This window comes from Kogia breviceps, chromosome 7 (genome assembly GCF_026419965.1).
Source record: "Kogia breviceps isolate mKogBre1 chromosome 7, mKogBre1 haplotype 1, whole genome shotgun sequence".
NCBI classification, from domain to species: domain Eukaryota; kingdom Metazoa; phylum Chordata; class Mammalia; order Artiodactyla; family Physeteridae; genus Kogia; species Kogia breviceps.
Window position 1 is genome coordinate 31,194,509 of NC_081316.1, and position 19,827 is coordinate 31,214,335.

The following is a 19,827-nucleotide window of genomic DNA, read 5'->3' on the forward strand; positions in this document are numbered from 1 at the left end:
CCCAGCACGGTTCTGCTGCACCACTCTGCTCTCTAACAAGAGTTGGCTTTATATGAAAGAGCTTTTGTTCAAAGAGGCAATCTAATTGACTTTGTTTTCAATATTGGATTATATGGTTGTTTGCTTTGCCACTACCATTTACCCTTTGCATTTATAGTCTCCAGATTGTAATATCTGATACTAATCAAAAAGGTCTGTGAAAAGAAGGTGATAAATATCATAAATATTGCTTATTGGCTACCTAGCTAGAAAAGTCATTTGGCTTCCAGTTAAGAGAAAAATTTCCTGGGCAAAATATCAGTGTTAACAACATAATAAATCACTATCTCCTCTTTCCAAAGCTTACACCTAAGTAGACTACACCCAGAAATTTAAAAAATATTGCAAACAACTTTAAGCTTGTTGAGCCCCAAATGAAAGTTATAGGTCCATAGAGTATTAGAGGTAGATGAGAGGTGGAGACTCATCTTGCACTTTCACATTGGCTTTAGGATTTCCCATCACCATGGGTTATTATTGAATAAAAAGATCATCTAGACTACAGCTAAGGATTCTCCTAGTTCTTGGGCACTGTGATGACCTGGCCAAGGGCAAATTTTTCATTCCTGTGTAGACTGTTAGATGGATTAGCTACGATCTCCATGGCCATCTATAGCAATGTGTTGTCTTTATTACAAAGGGTTAAGTAATTAATTGATGAGCCTTTGTTATAATATTTAAAAGAAAAAATTTTTTGTCCTATGGAGAGCAAACCAGCCTGGAGAGATAGTATGGTCTAGACTGCAATATTGTCAAATAGAACAGATGAAGGAAATATTCTCTATCTGAACCATCCAGTATCATAGCTACTAATAACATGTGGCTATCGAGACTTGACATGTGACTAGTGGAACGGAGGAACCAAATTTTTTCCTTCATTTAATTCAAACTGATTTAAATTTAAACTTAAGTAGCCACATATCACTGATACTGTATGAAACAGGGCATGAATAGAATAATGAACATGGAGCTAAAGAGGCCTGGGTTTGAGTCATTGTCTTGCTTCTTACCAGCTTGTTTCCTTATCTCTTCGCTGATTCTCCATCTCTTAACTTATAAAATAACCATACTTATATTTACCTTGCAGGTCATATGTTCTGACTATGCAATGACATTATGCAAGGAGCTTGGTACAGTTCCTGGCACATAGTAGACTAATAATAATAATAATGTAATAGTTAATATTTACTGAATACTTTCTAGGTGTCAGGCACAGTACTAGGTGCTCTCCATACCTTATTTCTTTTAATGTCCGTAATAAATATATGCCATAGATGCTTTCAGTATTTCCATGTTACAGAGAACCAAGTCTTTCAGCTAATGATTTGCAGAGCTAGTTAGGTAAATTCGGGTGACTAATTCCAAAGTCTGTAATTTCAACAACTCCACAGAAAACAAACATTTAATGCCTTGAAATACTGTTACATGTATTCTTAAGTCCTATGTCTGAATGTCCACAGCTTATTCTATCCCTTACAAAGGAAATCTACGTTCTAGATGAAAAAGAAAGCAGGGCAAGTTACAATTAGGAACACTTTGTCTGGACATGTTCAAGCATGGATGTTTAAAGATAAACCTTGGCTCCCAGTCAGGATTTTAAACGCAGAAAAAGTTTATGACTAGGTTTCATGGCACAACTCTTTGACAGCATTGCTATTCATTGCTTTTGTGAAATGAACCAAGGCTTAAAAATCAGCTAGCTTCTTTTTTTAAATTTATGCCAGTATATGTCAGTGATCCATGCCAGTCTGGTTTTACTTAAGGCCTTTATCACTTTCCAGAGAGTTTTGGTGACTGTGTAGCAGGGAAATGTAATAAATAGAGATGGAAAAAACACTTCACAAGATGTAAATATTTTCAAAACTTTTGTATTTTGAGCATTTTGTGGATTCAAGAAGGCTCTACTAAGGGCACACACTATATACATCTATATATAATTATAGCATATTTTAATGAATTTTTGTTTCTACATGAGTCATTTTCCCATTATAGAATAACACACACACACACACACACACACACACCACACACATACGCTCTCAAACACACATGCACATGCACACACGATATTCTTTGTTTTAAAAATACAAAATGATTTAGACTCTTTTAATAAATTTGTTACTCTTTACATGTGTAAAATTAACCATATTCACACAAAGACTCAGTATAAAGCTCAGTGTAAGGCTGTTCATATCATACATAGCATAGTCTGTACTATACATAATTTCAAATTCATAGGATTTTACTATCAGGGGTTGGTCACCATACCTTTTAAGTTCTACAGAGTTTACAGTTTTCCAACTATAGCTCCTATTTTGGTGTGCCTTGGCAGGAGCTTTGAAAAAAATCAGTGACCAAGGGCCACAACCCATAACAGGATCTGTTTCCTAAAATGAGCCACTCACAGACTCAGTTATGCCAATTGTGGCTTTCAGAGACAGCACTATGACTAACCAGTTTCCAAATTCATCAAAACATCCCCGATATAAAATTCTCCAATTCTCTGGGAGAAATAAACTACATCTTCTTAATAAATCCACCAGTAAGATCATTCTATGATTTCTGTACAGAAACTGTGACAATGAAAAAGTAATTTAGAAGCATCTTCCCAGTCTCCCCCCAGCTGCAAAACATCACTACTGGGGACCATAAGAAAACAGGCTGGCCTAGAGTAAATCGTTTGTTAGGTGAATACATGAAAAGAAAATTTAAATTTCACACTTGGGTCTGGAAAGATAAACAGTATGGAAAATGACGGAATATTTAAGGCATGAACCACCCTTTCTAATTTAACTTATGGACTTACTAATAAATATTTCCTTGAACATGTGCTTCACACATCATAAAATTTATGAACAGGCTACATGCTGGCTTTCAAGAAACCATTTGTACAAGGCTTCCTTTTCAGGGTTAAGCCTCACATTCCTGGATCCTGAGCTGTATTTCAAAAAAGGAAAAGACACAAAGAAGCTCTTCAGTTAAAGATTCATGAGTACAGCATGCAGGGTTGCAATGTGTTATTTCAAGAGTTTAGGACCTTCTGTCTACCTGCACGGAACTGTGCTGTGGGCTCTGAAACAGCTCATCTCATGTGTTGATGATCAGCTGATTGCTTACTATCTTTTACTATAAATATCTTGCAGGGGCCCAGCCATAATCAAAATCTGACCCCCGGATTTTGGGACTTTGATTCTCTTCTTTGCACTAAGGAAATCCTGCCCTCTTTGGAAATTCTTTTACCTCTTGTCTAGTGAACTCGACACGCCTTTCAAGATTCTGGTCACTTGTCCTTTTTTTAGATTGAGACCTTCCAGAAGCTGACCTTGAGATGAGGATTTGAATGCAAACAATTTACTAAGGAGGTCTCCCTGGAGACACCAATAGGAGGTGGGGAAGTGAGAAAGGGAAGTGGCTCTCTGGAAGATGTTTTAATGAATGGGTTACTGCTTTTGCAGCTGGGGCTCAGCACTGCTGGACCTCATGGCAACACTGTAGACTATACTCAGATACAGAGTTGTCCCACCCAGGGACAAGGAAGCTGAGACGCAGAGGCCACCCACACCTACCCCTTATTTGTTGAGAGCTGCTTCTGGGCGTTCACTCCTTGGTCTTTCTGGCCTTCCCTATGTGTTGGCCAAGCAAGCTCCCTCAGGCAGGTAGAACCCTCCAGGAGCTTGGCAATCTTGCAATAGCAAACTGTTGGCAAGTATGGGAAGAGTGCTGAGGAGGTCTGATGGGGCAGTGACAGCCTCTGCAATGCCCTCCTTCAGGATCTCCAAGACTGGGTTGGATGGCTATCTTCTGTGATCCCTAGCACCAATACACACCTCAGTCCCTGTGTTCACTACCTTATGCTGGAAGGATCTTTCACTTACTCCAAACACGTATTTGCCAAAAGTCTGGCTATGCGAAAGAGGTTGCATTGGTGAATAAAACTAGATGTGATTGCTGCCTTTGGGATGGAAAAAGTGAATAAACAATGAAGCAAACAAATAAATACATAAAACTAAACGTTGTAGCAAGTGCTGTGGGCGGAGCAAATGGGGTATATTGACAAACAATCATTGGGAGTGGAATGGAGAACTTATTTGTTTAGACATGGCACGTAAGAAAGGTGTAACTGAAAAGAAGTTGTTTAAGCCACATCCTGAGAGGTGAGAGAAGCCAGTCACGCAAAGGGCAGGGAAAGTGTCTAAGAAGGAAAGACTGTAGGAAGAGGGGTGATCTCTTAGCAAAGTCAGTGAAGCTAGGACCCATGAGACAAAGAGGTGGGTGTCGTAGATGAAGGGAAAAGGTAAGCAAGTGTCGGTCAGGCAGGTCCTTATCTTTTTCTCTCTGCCACTGGACTGTATGATCCTTGCAGACTATAGAGACCCTGTTGCTTATCTTTATTTCCTCACCACTGTTACCTCCTTACTCTTCCTCCCCCTGGTGTATAGCCCAGGGCATTTTGCACCCAGTAGATTTTCAGAAAACTTCTATGTTCTGTATCCTAAACAAATCTTTGATTATTTCCTAATGATGACTGGAAACAAGAAGCAACCCCTGAAAAAGGAGTGTTTGAGCACACTTTAGTATTTTAAAAGATGGAGAAATCCATAAAACCTTTCCTCTAGGTGATAATCCCACCCAAATTGAACAGTCTCCCTGAGAAGGTACAAGAGATGCTTCTAAACAAGTTTACGTTGCTTGAAAGAAGAGAAACACATTTTTGTTTTGAACTATTAAGTACCCAGTAATATATATATATGCTCAGCTCTATGACAAGAGTGACGATTTAGTTGGAAAAAACAAGAACTCATGAAATAATGAAGCAGCACTAAAGGGGAGTGTGTGAAAAACACTTAAAAAAATGAGAGTGAACACTTGTTGGGCATTTATAATTCCAGGCACCCTTCAAAGCACTTTACATGGAGTTATGTCTGTAATCCTCACAACAACCCCATAATAGAGGTTCTATATTATTCCCCCTTTATAGATTAGACAGGCATCAGGATCATACCTAAGTTATGCAACGTCACACAGCTAATATATGTCAGAGCTGGGATACCCACACGAAGAACTAGACTCTGGATATTCAGAAAAACAATTGTCAAAGGATAACAAGCACCAAAGGATGTTGAGAAGGGAGATTATTATCTCAGACTTCGTTGGAATTGGCAGGACTAACAGAAAATTCAGTTTTACCCTCTCTCCTTCTTGTGACAATCCCCTCTGACATCTCTCAAAAGGTTATAGAACACCCTCTCGATGGCTTTTAATTCCAGATCACACATCTCCCTATGGCACAGCCCATCCTGGTTCCAGACGGCTCCAATCAACACAATCTTCTTCCTTATGCAGAGGCACATCTACCTCTGTCACCTTCTTTTAGGCACTAATTCTGTGCTCCAGAATCACACAGAATATGGCAGGCTTGGAGATGTGTATAAAGACAGTCACTGAGCTAAGTTTTTCTTTCCAAGCCTAAATAGTCTCTTTCCCTCCCATATTTTTCATGTTTTATGGCTCCCAAGCCCTGCACTACCCTCTCTGCTCTCCTCTGGATGATGCTTTCAAGTTTGCTGATGTCCCACAGCAGCCTGGGCTTCTCAGATCAGACATAATACTACAGGCGTGCCAGCACAGTGGGCTCGCTACTACATTTTTATTCAGGCAGCCTAAATCTAATTAACCTTGTTTTGGCAGTCTCAAGTCTGTTGACGCATGTTAACTTTTTGGTCAACCAAAATGTGTAAGAATTCCTCCTCAGGCAAGTTTCCAAAGCTAGTTCACTGAGAGCATACTAAGCACATATAGAGTTAAGGATGTGGGTCTAATTTGATAGGGACTTTGTGTCAAAATTCATAACTCAAGGTTTGAGGGTGACAGATCTGGATTCAAATCTGAATTCTGATACTTTCTGTCTACATGACCTTCAGAAAGTGATGCATTCTCTCAGTTCAATTTCTTCATCTGGAAAATACAGAGTTAAACAACCTGCAGGGTTGTTTGGAAATTTAAATGAGGTGATACCTAGAAAGAACTTGACATTGTATACTTAATTAAATCTGCACTTGACCCAGAGCAGCCGAACATGGCTGGAGGAAAACATACCATGATGACCGATTTTATTGCACACCCATTAATCTATAGTTAACTCTATCTCATACTCCCCTAGCTGACTGTTTCTCACCTTCCCTGTCCTCAAACTTCCCACACTTCCTCCTCCTACTCATGCTTAGCTGATAACTTTGCTTCCTATTTCAGTAAAAAATTAGAAGGACTCAGAAGAGACTTCCATACACCCCATTGCCACCTCGACCAACCTGCCTGTGTCCAAGTCCTTATGGCCACTTGATGTAATGTAGATAAATTTGTAAATTTTGCGATCTCTTTTCTCTACCAAAATGTAAACTGCTTACAGATAAAGTCTACCTCTGTTTTGTTATCACTGCATTCCCAGTACCTAGAACAGTGGCTGGTACATAGCTGACACTCATTAAGTACTTGCTGAATAAATATAATGTACGGAAGATGTTCAATAAATGGTACCTGTTATTAATATTAGCTATTTTGCTGGATTCCAATTGTCTAGTGGGGATGACGGTCAAATACACCGACATTGACCCTTCAATGCAATAACTGCAGCGACACAAAAAGAGTAGCCAGCACAAATTGCTGCAAGCACATAGAAGAGGTGGAGGATTACAGAAAGGCATTCAATAAAGCAGAGGTTCTTCGGTCAAGTGTTGGCTGTGTTACTTCTTTGCCTCTTTGATTTTGGACTGGTTACTTACTTCTAGCAGACTTATTTTCCTCATGTGTAAACTGGTTACAATGATGTTGCTTTTGTAAAGTTGTTGCTAGGATTAAATAGAGTAATACATATTAAGCACTGAGCTCTGTGCCTGGCATATAGCAATGCTTTAAAAATATGAAGGAGGAGGACTGGCAAAGGAGTAGGGGAAGAGGAAGGGGAGGAAGAGGGCATATGATGTTGGTAGTTCAGATGGGGGGTTGGTGGTGGAGGTAGTGAGATGTGGATGGATTCTGGATTGTTGTGGTAATAGGGCTAGTAGATTTTCTTGACACATTGGGTGTGTAGTATAAGGGATAATGAGGAGTCTAGGATGATCCTGCTGACTGAGAGATGGAGTTGCCATCAACTGAGTTGGGAAAGACTGTGTGTGAAACAGGATTATCTAAGACCATCTCCTCCCATCAGAGGATTCACCTTTTCTCTGGTTTTCCTCACTTTTTTCTCATTGCTCCAAGTAAATCACTTATAAATCTCCTTTAGGTTGTCCATCATATATTGTGCTTGACCAATTTATTCTGGGCTAGAAACTTGCATCATGTCTCAGTGAAGTTAGAGTTGAGAGACTCTGCTTCCTCCTTGCATGAGCACATTGTTCTCTTTAGATACCTTTCCTGTATCTTCCTTATTCATATTATCTGTTTTCTATATGGTGATGAGACTGTATCTAGATGGGTCTGGAATTTTTTTCATCCAAGTATCTAGGTTTGTACATGAAATATATCGACTGAGTGCTGGTATTTTCATCTGTAGTGATCCTTAACTAACTAGGAGATGACTCACCACTTTTCCCCAAGTTTGCTTATCATCCAACAGCTTCAGTAAACATTTTTACAGCACTGATTCGAATTAGGGTCATAGTTGACCAGTCTTTTCATTGCCTTCCTTTGTATTATTTAAAGGAAACTATCTGTCAGGTAGGTAAAAATTTGGCCCAGACTTCAAACCAATGTCTGAATAACTAAATTCCTTTTCATGGCAATAATTCACCTCTGAGTCACTCTCAAGTGTTTAATCGGGATTATAACATGATTATTCATCAAGTAAGGGGAACCCACACATAAGATGTGATCATGCCACTGTTGTTTCTCTCTCCTGTCCTTACCTAAATGCTCTTTACTATGCTTCTGCTATGTTCACGGCTCTCTAAGTAGGAGAAGGGCAGGGAAAGGACCTAACTGAGCATCCACAGTGCTGCAGGCACTGAGCTAAGCAAAGTACTTACATTTTTCCATTTACTCTTCACATCCTGGAGCTGAGAGGCATTGCCTCTTTTACATATGGAAAAAGTGAGAGTCAGATCATTTCTGACACTAGGTCAAGTTCACAGAGCAGAAAGTCAAAGCCCCTCTGCTGACTCCAAAGCTGTTCTCCTTTCAAAACACTGTGTTGTTTCACAGGGGGAAGCGCTTTCCTAGCAGACCACATTCTTTCACTTCTTCTCCTAACAAATTCTAACAAAATTCTTTTAGAAAAATATATATGTTTCCATTGTTACATTATAGCTTTGCATTTTAGTGTTACCAGTGAAATTATGTCCATTTCTTGGGCTTGCTTTCTTTCTGGTCTCTACTTTGTAGTTTGACTTGGGGATAAATAGAAATATAGGGTAGGTTGGTAAAGGGCTTCTTTGGGATGTGAGTTGGACCTTGCAGGATGGAAAGGTGAAGTTTGGCCAGACAGAAAGAATAGAATAAGTGATCTGAGAAACTAAGAGTTTGGACAAAAGTAAGAATCCACACGCTTGCTGAGGGGGCACTACATTGTGGGATGATTAGAAAGTCCCAGGGAAGACTTTGCACTTTATTGTGCTGTAGACTTTGGACTTTATTGTGTGAGATAATAAAAGGCTTCAACTAAGTTGTTGGCAAGAAGGACAACCTATACAACCTTTCTCCCTAAAACCTTTTGAATGTCAGTCTTCTCTGGGCAAACAGACGATTTGCATGGAAGCTTGACAGCTAATGGAAAAAAGGAGAAAGAATTTTACTAATAGGATTCTACATTTTTTCATTTTCATTGAACAGTAAACATATACTGTTCAAGAAGTTCAAGAAGCCTCTCAAGGCTGTTCTCTGTAGTTATTTACAACTGCTTTCAAGGGAAACTTGTGAAGATGAAGTGAGTTAATATGTAAAGTGAGACACTGTTTTTCTCTCAACATGGCGCTATTCAAGGTGATAAGTAGGTACCATCATGAAGTTAAAGATTTAGGGGCATAGACAGGTTAAGTAAATTGCTCAAGATCACAGACCTAGAAAGACCTAAGTTCAAGAGCACTTTAAATTTCAGTGCTACACTGCTCTTTTGATTAAGAGCAAAGTTACAGATTGAGAAATATACAGAATTTTGAGGAAAAGAATAAAGTTAGAGAATTCATTCAATGGAACAGTGTTTAAAAATTATTTACCTAATTTGCTCAGCTAGATATTAGGCAAATACACAGAATGGGTAAATAGCAACATCAAAATTCTTTTTAAAAATCAATTTTTTCCTACAGGGATAGAAAACTTTAGAAATAAATTAAAAATCAATTTTTTCCATGGGCATATTTGAAAGTTTGGGACTGGAATCTTAAGGAAGAAATTTAAGTATGATGAAGATATCTACTATCCCAAAACTATAGTTGTTCTGCTGTGTTCTGTCATCTTGAAGAACAAAGTAGAACCAGAAGTGAGAAGTAGTTGTTTATAACTTATGTGTAGGTTTGGTAAAAGTGAAGCCAGCATATAAAGCAATCCAACTTTACTTCTTGAAATTGCTACACTTTGGAATTTTCTAAATTTATAAATTCTAAATTTGCAGTCCATTTGCCAATGTTATAAAACTTATTCCTGGGCTGCAAGAAAAAGTAAGTCTTGTTTGTGAGAAATGGAAGTTCTTCACTCACTGAAAAAAGCCCACTCTACCCTGTTTGAAAAGAAAAAGGAAGGAAAAGAAATAAATTTACTTTAGTGTAACTCTAGAAAATTACTTTTCCAAGAGTAAAAAAGATTAGTATATTTTTCTTAATTTTTGATGTGGAAGTATACTGAAAAAATATGAAAAGGGAATACAATGTAATAATTCTTCCTTAAAATAAATTTGTTTTAGGTTCTCAAAAATATCCTCAAATGTTTTCAAGTCTTTTAAAGATAGCAGCTTTTGAAGACACCAGCTTTTCAAAATACTATTTCGCACTAACATTGGATGATGACATGATACTTTGTTTTATGAAGTTGTTAAGTAATAAAAAAATGATTTTTTAAAAAGAATATAATTAAGGTTTCTTACCTAAAAATTAAAAAAAGTAATAGATATAGTACACAGGCCTTTTCCCCCCAGTGTTTCTGTAATGTATCTAGTTGTAAAATAGACATCTTTAATATTGGGTTGGACAAAAAGTTCATTCAGGTTTTCCATAACATGTTACAAAAACCCAAACAAACTTTTTGGTCAACCCAATACTTATCTCTGAGTATGTGGTTATGTATTTTCTATTTAGAGGTATGGATGGAGATGAGAAAAGGCAAAAGGAAAAGGATCTGACCTAGAGTTTACAAGTGGAATCAAAAACTAGGCAGATTGCTGTGGGAACAACCTGCAGATTTGGGGCCTCTGCTGGGTACACAGCACTGCAGGGTACCTCCCAGGCTGTGAATCTCCCATCTTGGACTCACTGACTCACAGCCCATGGAGGGATATTAGACCCTTTACATATTACGCCCACGTTTACCAAGTACAATGCAGAAACTGAGTGGGATAAATGATACGTAATTCAGAAAAGATCAAGACACATTGGAAGACATCACTATGGCACAGAGAAAAAGTGAAGCAAAATATGCATTTGTAAACTCACAAGCATTTAAGATACCTATATTCATTTCATCAAAACCCCCAAAACGTTTCTCTGAAAGTAGGTTCATTTCACATATGGCAGGCTAAGTAGAATAGAGACTGGCTTCTTAAACTTACGAAGATTTTGAACCATTCTCCCACCTGAGCATCAGACAGTGTGAGCCTGGATGACCTCAGGGAAGGAATTTTTATAAGGTCTTTCTTGGGAAGGGAATGTATTTTGGTATGTGACATGGTGAATTGATTGCTCTAATGCAGATGATTTAGCAGAGCTCTTCTGAAGCCATTCTGACCTGGCAGTTCTGATACAGTTGGAACATTCTAAGGCGTCTTGAAACAAACAAACTCCCAGTCCTTTTTATAATTACCAAGTAATATGTGAAACAAATGCCCTCACCCATCCCTGACATGCACTGCAGATTCCCACCTCTAGGGGTTTAAGAAAGGGAGAAGGATGGGGCAAAGCTTAGGGACATGGGTGAAATATTACATGGGAGTTAGGCATGTTTATTGTGTACATTACTTGTTAATTTTTTAAAAAGATAGTGATGTTTTCCCTTTTGGAAAATTTCTGTAAAAGTAGCCTGGGTACCAAACCAATTCTGTTCTTTGCACTATAATAGAAAGCTTCATCTTCAAGGAAACACATGCCCTCTGTAAGAAATGGGGAGCTCTGTTTTTTGGTGGTTTTTTTTTTTCACCATGTGCAAGGCACAGAGATCTTAGAGGGACCTTATATCTCCTTGAGAGTTTTCACTCCTCGTGTGGCATATTCCTTTTGAAACAAAGGAGGGAGTCATAGCTACGTACCGAAGCGTTGTAGTCTGATAAAGTACACAGGTGAAGACTTGCTCTGCTAAAGTGGGGCTTATTGAAACGAGGGGAAATATCCTTTTTTTTTTCTTTTTAGCGGTACGTGGGCCTCTCACTGTCGTGGCCTCTCCCGTTGTGGAGCACAGGCTCCGGACGCGCAGTTTCAGCGGCCATGGCTCATGGGCCCAGCCGCTCCGCGGCATGTGGGATCCTCCCGGACCGGGGCACGAACCCGTGTCCCCTGCATCGGCAGGCAGACTCTCAACCACTGCGCCACCAGGGAAGCCCGGAAATATCCTTTTTTGACAGTGCAATGTACTCACTCCCTGCACTGCTGAGAAAACTGAGCAGACCGCTTCCATAGAACAAAAGATTTTCTTCAAATTACCACATATTAAATCTCAATTTGCAATGACCAATACTATTGATGTCAGAGAATAATATACAAATCTTTCAGTACCAATTCAAGGAGATAGATAGGAAAACAAGCATTCATTCTGCCTCTGAGCATTAATAAGAAGAACAGATATTTAGGTTCATAAATATGAGATCATGCTATGTATTGATTTTTTCCCCCACTTTAGTCTTATCAATTTTATTTTGGGAATTTTGCATCATGAAGTTAGTCACAAAAAATGAGTGTATAATTATGTCAATTGCACATGGAGGTTAAAAAACAATTACGTTAAAAATCTTCATATTTCCAACGTTTTATTAAAGTCTTCCATTTCATCCACCTATCTGGAAACGCTCACATGCAAGCCTTCAACAGTTTTTTGTTGTTGTTGTTTTTGTTTGTTTTTTTTTTTTTTTTTTGCGGTACGCGGGCCTCTCACTGTTGTGGCCTCTCCCGTTGCGGAGCACAGGCTCCGGACGCACAGGCTCAGCAGCCATGGTTCACGGGCCTAGCCGCTCCGCGGCATGTGGGATCTTCCCAGACCGGGGCACAAACCCGTGTCCCCTGAATCGGCAGGCGGACTCGCAACCACTGCACCACCAGGGAAGCCCCAACAGTCTGGTTTTAAATTGGTAGAGATTAGAGGGCCAGCAACCTCCTGTCCTCTAGGTCAATATATGTTTCTCTTGAGTACAAATTCTACCCCCATCCTCTCTGCTACTTCCCTAGTTTAAGTTCTTAATGGCTCTTACAGGACAAATTCTAGGCCATGCTATGGTTACCCTGCTCCCAGGCGCTCCCCGCGCTAATCCATCCAGCACAGATGACCATGACCAAGACCTTTCTACAACACAGAACTGATACTTCACCGTCTTTAGTAAGATAAGTACAAACCAAGAACCAAAGGGGTACACTGGAGGGGGAGAGAACGCATCAAGAGAAAAAGGAAGCTAAGAAGACATTCACTACCTTGTAGGCATTTACGAAATTATATGCATTTGGTAAAAATCAGAAAGATACAACTCTGAAAATATAAAATGCATCCTAAAGAAAATAAGTAAAGCAATCTTTTTAAACTTATAAAGACCTTAAACTCATTTCTCTGGAATTTTAGGAAGAGAATCAGCCTGGGAAACGAATGGAAGGAAACATACTTGACCTCTGTGCTGAGCAAACTTCCTTGCCTAAGGGTTTAGGGCTGAGCTTCTTAGTAGGGTACTTAAGCCACTTCCTTCCTTGTTGCCTAACAATTTTAACTTCACCCATATTTTAAACTAATTGCAGTTTCCTACACCTACCCTGCTCTTTTATGCTACTCTGATTTTCTACATGCCCTTTTCTATGTTGAGAATTTCCTTTCCTTCTATCTTTGTCTGACAGATCCTTCAAAACCCAGCTCAAGTATTAGCTCTTATTTGAGTCCCATTTCCTTTTCTCTTCAGAGTCCTTCGACATTCTAATTAACCTTCTATGCACACTTTCATGTACTTAAAATGATGTACTATACTTATTTGTTTCCATGGCTAGTGTCCCCTCCTAGACTGGATACATCCTCTAGGGCAGAATCCACGTCTTTTTAAAACTTGGTATTTCCTTACAGCTTCCCACACAAGATAGGTACGCGATATACGTGCAGTTGAATAGAAATTTATGACGGAATGATCGTTACCCATGCCTTCTTTCCAGCTGTGGCTGTCCCATGACAAGAGTGTTTTTCTGGCTGATGTTTTTTTCATTTTTGAGTTCAACATCTAGTGCCAAGCGAAGATCAAGGAAAAGTGATCTGCATCTTGACGCCAGATTTTAAAAGTCTTTCCTCACTCTCAGGAAAGAGCAGCAGAGGAAGCATTGCCACTGAGGACTAAATACAAAATTCTTTGACAAATGTAACTGAGTTTGTTTACTTGTTCTGAGTATGAATATTTGAAAATATGCAATGGCAGGGAAATAAGGTGTCAAATTCTACAGGCAAAAAGCCATAGAAGCAATATTTCACAAATGGTCCATTAATTTCTTCTTTCACCTACCAATTGCACAGCTTGAGAATATATTTTCAAAATCTGATCTTGTTTTAAACCATTAAAATAGTTTCCGTTGTCTAAATAGCAGCCAGTCCTCCTTATATTATTCATGATTGCAGCCTGTCAGCGTGACTAGTTTTTTCCACTGTTTAACTGGATGTGGTATCATTTCCATCCTGCTACTGCCTGATAGTACTGAGAAATGTAAGCTATAAAACCGAACTCGTCAAGACATATTAATGGAGGGGGTGGCCGTATACTTTTACAATGCTTAAAAGCATAAGCTGTAATAATAAAAAGTTGGCTTTTATTCCCTGAAATAATCAAAAGAAGAACTCGAAGGAAATTAGAGTAAAATCCAACGGGATAACAAAATTAGGGCAGAGTTAAGGAAAAATATTTTGAGTACCAGAAGAAATCTAAAATAAATAAAAAATAATAATATACTTGTGATATTGCTATTTGACCCAGACAGTTGCCACTCAGTTTTGTAATTGAAGACTCTTTGAAGAATCTAGCAAAGCACTCACTGGGGGAAGGCAGGAAAAACATCTTTCCCTGGATATCCATCTGGATTCCACCAGCTAGCTGGACTAGATAAAGACGAAAATGGATTCCTGGTGGTTTAGACAGAAAGCACTAGGGCAAAACATTGTCGGTTGTCAGAATGTTGAGAGGAAGAGACTAGAGGAAGCTAGCTCTTGATAAGACTGGACTATGCCTGAACAGGAAGGGAACCACGTCATACCCTATTGAGAACCATGGGACAAAGTGAAGCTGTGGGGCTCAAGTTGGCTATTTAGTAACATCTCCACACCCAGTAAACTGTTGTAAGTCTAACATTGAAAACCATGCAGTTACTACACATGTTGGAGAATTTCAGATTTGAAAGGAGTAAGGTAGAATCTCTATCTTGGTGTATGACCCAGAAATCCCAGAAGAGGTGTGTATAAAATCCAACAAGGCTGGTCAGTTGCCCAAAGGGACAGTAGTGCAATATATCTGGTAAAAGTGGAAAAGAATGTTCAGGGAAAGTTGGCTTGTTAGTGTGTTTGTAGAAGTCAAGGTTCTAGAAAATACATATGAATCAGCATGTTTTCAGAATTTGAAAACATGAATTTGTGGGCCTTTGACCCACATCATCTTATGACACAAATCTTCAAAATACACAGAGAGCAAAGTATGAATACTTCCCACTTCTCCCCAGCGCCTCTGTTTGAGCTGTATTACTGTGTATCTCCAAAAAGTCATATTTAAAAAATAAGTTTTTATCTAGATTAAGTATTTACTTTGTCTCTCAGGTCAAAAATGAACTCTTCTTCATAGAGAACAGACTCACAGTTGCCAAGGGGGAAGTGGAGGAAGGATGGAGTGGGAGTTTGGGGTTGGCAGATGCAAACTATTATATAGAGGATGGATAAGCAACAAGGCCCTTCCGTATAGCACAGGGAACTATATTCAATATCCTGTGATAAACCATAATGGAAAAGAATATAAAAAAGAATATATATATATGTATATATGTATAACTGAATCACTTTGTTGTACAGCAGAAATTAACACAACATTGTAAAACAACTATACTTCAATAAAAAAAAGAAAAAAACTGAAAGGAAATTTAAACAAACCAACAAAGAATATAGTCTTCCTTTTCGATCGAATCTGTCTACTGGAGATTTTCTGAATGTTTCTGTGTTCACAGATTCCCTTGGGATTCATATAAACTCTCCCCAAGCAATTTGCTGTGCACAAGCCTGACACACATAGACACATGCACATGCTCACATGCACACTCAATGTTGTCAAGGTTGTGTATATCATTTCATGAGGTTCATGGATCACATAGTTTTATCTGATGGCAGGTTAAGAATTCCTGCCTTGTTAATTGTGTGTGGTTCTGGCCTTAGATAAAATTATTAAGGGCAAGTGTGCCTCTGGTTCATCCTGCTCCTTTGCAGGGAACACTTATGGAGTGTCTACGGTGTGCCAGTTTTTGTGTTAGATGACAAGGGTAAATATTTGCTGCATTTTTCTTTCTGTCTCTTTAGAATGTCTAGAACTGCTCTATGTTTCTTTCCATCTCTACCTACACGATCTGTGTTGGTAAATCATTAAACGTTCCACGTAAATTACAATAATATTTTAACCAAAGCACAAGGGTTTAATTTGCTTCTGAGCAAATTTCTTACCGGACAAGTTTTAAAGGACATTGAAGACCATAGCAAGGTTACCTGGCAAAAACAATTCCCTCTGGAGTTTTTCTCTGGCCTGCTGTGAAAAACATCTTTTCTTCAGCCAATCAGCTTCATATTCACTGTAGTGGTCGTTTGGCCACGTGATATGCACCTTATAATACAGAAAGCAAATATCAAGTAAACGTATATTATGCTTCTATGTACTTTGGTTCTCCACGCTTGCTGTTTCTGAATGTTATTTAAGGTTAACAGGGAATCAAATTAGCCCTTGCTCTTTTCTCTTTCTGTTTTTTATCTTATATACTCACAGGCATAGAATAAGCTTTTGGAAAACAAGGAAACGGAAAGCCAAGGGGATACAGCTGAGATCTGAGGCCCTTTAAATATCACAAAGAAATAAAACCGGGCTAGATCTGAGTTCTTGTTCTATATTCTGAAAACCTGTGGTCTCTAAACTTTCTGTGATGACTTGAAGTTAGAGATCAATTAATATTCCTGCCAAGAGTGTCAGAAATAGTGATGATGATGATGAGGCAGATAATAATAGTAAGAATACCACCATTTTGAGTGTATACTATACAATGAGCACGATAAATATAACCCACTTAGTCCTCATACAACTTGAGGGAGAAGCAATAACTAATATTCGAATACACCTTTCAGGTGAGCAAAGTAAGAGGAAATAACATGTCTAAGGTCCCACAGCTAGCAAGCAGTGAACCCTGGGAGTAAAGGCCTTCATTCGAGATGGAGACAGGAGTGGGAGAGGATATCCTTGCTGGTCACACTTGCTCTTCTGATAACTATCTTAGCGAATTTGGAAGAGACAAACACAGGGCGAGGCCACATCTAGCTTGTGGTTTTGAAAGCTATGCTCTTAGGAATCCCATACAAAGCCTTACACATTTACTCACGAATCTGACTAAAAATACTCATCAATACGAGTTTCTGAGTGCTCACCATATGCCAGCCACATGCTAAGATTTTTACCCGTATTAGCTCATTGAATCTTCACATGATGTCTAGGAACAAATTTTGTTAGTATCCCTCGTTTCTAGATGAGTAAGCTGAAGCCCAGGGGCTTTCCTTTTATTAGAGACATAGTTTGATTGTGCGTTCAAGGCTGCCCCTCACTGAAGGAATAATGAGCAACACTGTACCTATTATTAAAATAATAGCAGTAGTAATAAAAATAGTAATAGTAATAGCAGAGGCTTCCATTTAGTGAGCATGTAGATTCTGCACCAAGGACTATGCAATCACGGTTTTATATATAAAATATGATCAAATAAAATATAATTCATTATGTAAATTATTGGAGACTAGTTCCTTTATTTAAGTTGAGGGAGAAGGGAGAGATAATTTAGAGATAGTTACCTTTTTCCTGTCAAACGTCAAGCCTTTGATACCGATGTTCACATCAAGAGCTTCGATGAGAAGTTTCCGTGCTTTTGCAGAATCCAGGTAGCAGTCTGGACACTGACAGTTGTCCCTCAGCCACACAGCGGGGTAGACAGACTCTGCACCATCCTGCCAGAGGATTCGCATCAAATGAGCCCCATCCAGTGCTTCTGCCTTTTGGATGGCACAGTGCATGTTTCTAGTCCTTGAGGGTAAATCTTGTCAGCTACCTGCTATGACAAATCAGTGTTAAAAGGACTCTCAGGAAGATGGGCTCTGAATTTGACTTCAATTCAAATGGACTCTGGCTTCTGCTATTTGCTTGAGTGTGTGGTTTCACTTATCAATGCTAGGACCTTTGTTCTGATGAGAGTATTTAATGAGCTATAAACAGAAACACGGTGACTAAAAGTAAACAAGATAAACGTGCTGAGTCAGGATCCAGATGAAAAGAATTCCTTGTTTTTCTCACAGTAATTTTAGATAATAAGTTCAGAACCAATGACACAAGCACTTTTATGTTTGCATAAAAGCTCTGGAAATTTTTTAAGGGAGAAAAATACTCCACAAATTGAAAGTGTAATAATCATACCTGTGCTATTTCAACTGATGCCCAAGTACACTGTCTCCAGCCAAACTAAATATTTTCTGTCGTTCAACCTCCATACTTTCAAATCTCAGTTCCTCGGCTCATTCTGCCCCCATTGCTTGGGATGACCTTTCATAAACTTCTTTTCATGAGCCAACCTATCTGTATCCAGATGATCTGACAAATAGAGGCTTAAATAAGCAAGGAGTTTATTTTTCTTGTGTGAAAAGAAGTCCCAACATGACTGCCCAGTAATGGTAATGTGATTTCACAGAACCATGGGAAGCCCAGGCTACTGGTAGATTTTCTCTTTCTACTTCTTGCCTCATGTTTGCAAAATGACTGCTGCATCACCGATACCACATCTACATTCCAGAGAGGAAGAAGGGAAAACATCATGTGGCAGCTAAGTCTACCTCATTTTAAAACATTTCTCCATCTAGTGACTTCCAAGTATATTTCACTGACCAGAATTATATCACAATCTAACCTTAGCTACAAGGGAAGCTGGGAAACAGCTGTTTACTAATCACATGCTTGCTCTGCAGAAATCAATGTTTTATTAGTGAGGAAGGAAAATAAGATAGAATTAATATGCATTCAGCAGCATTGATCACATTCTTTAAGACTTACTCATATAGACATCTTTAAGGAGGCATTTTGGAGCCTTTCAGACAACTATCAATGCCATTTGTGCCCAGTCTTCCTCATTTTTTGTTTACATTCGTAATTATCTCACTTTTTTTTTTTTTTGAGGTCTGAAACCTCATGGTGATCTTTGTATCCTCTAGTGCAGCAGACACATAGAAGATATTTAATATATATTTGAATGATAACTCTAGCTTTACATATGAGGAGGAAAAATAGAACTCTATTCTGTATTTAAGTAAGATTGTATCTACTGAAGTAAAAGCATGACTTACATAACTTGATCAAGGACAGGCAAATTACTGCTTGTGGGCCAGAAGTTTTTGTACAGCTTATGAGGTAAGAATAGTTTTTACATTCTTATAAGGTTTGAAAAAATAAAACAAGAACATATGACAGGGAATGTATACAGCCTGCAGAGCCCCAAAATATAATATTTGCCCTTTTACAGAAAATATTTGCCAACCTCTGAGCTAGAGAAAAATTTACTATGTTTACTCTTTTTGTTCTTATGTGTTGTACTCTATTTAAGGGTCTGGTTATATTATCCCAAATTAACTGGAACCATCACTGCCCAGTGAAAAATCTATGGCAATTACCCAAGTAAACAGCAGGAGAACGAGGTCGGGGAATATCAGAATACATATGATACCATCTTCAGTTCTCCCAAGGAGTAAGACAATTAAGGAAAAAAATCCTTTTTATTTTTATCATTAAACTTTCATGTGTTTAAGTGTATATTCTAAGCTTAACTCATTGTCAATAAAGTGTTTATTAATGAGCTTGAAAATGTCTTGATAGAAAGGATTTTTATAAATTCCATACATTGAATTTTTTAAACATTTTTATTGGAGTATAATTGCTTTACAATGGTGTGTTAGTTTCTGCTGTATAACAAAGTGAATCAGCTATACATATACATATATCCCCATAACCCCTCCCTCTTGTGTGTCTCTCCCACCCTCTCTATCCCACCCCTCTAGGTGGTCACAAAGCACCGAGCTGATCTCCCTGTGCTATGAGGCTGCTTCCCACTAGCTACCTATTTTATATTTGATAGTGTATATATGTCCATGCCACTCTCTCAC

At 38.6% G+C, this 19,827-nt stretch overlaps 1 protein-coding gene across 1 annotated transcript in view; it reads right to left on the reverse strand.

Annotated features, from left to right (window-relative positions):
* BBOX1 (gamma-butyrobetaine hydroxylase 1) overlaps window positions 1-17,697 on the reverse strand; it is a 69,439-nt gene extending 51,742 nt beyond the window's left edge. Inside the window, exons 1-2 of the mRNA XM_059070751.2 lie at window positions 17,479-17,697; window positions 16,138-16,252 (exon numbers count right to left, since the gene is read on the reverse strand). Coding sequence (XP_058926734.1) covers window positions 16,138-16,252; window positions 17,479-17,697 — 334 coding nt within the window. The remainder of the gene's footprint in view (window positions 1-16,137; window positions 16,253-17,478) is intronic.
* Window positions 17,698-19,827: the final 2,130 nt, after the last annotated feature.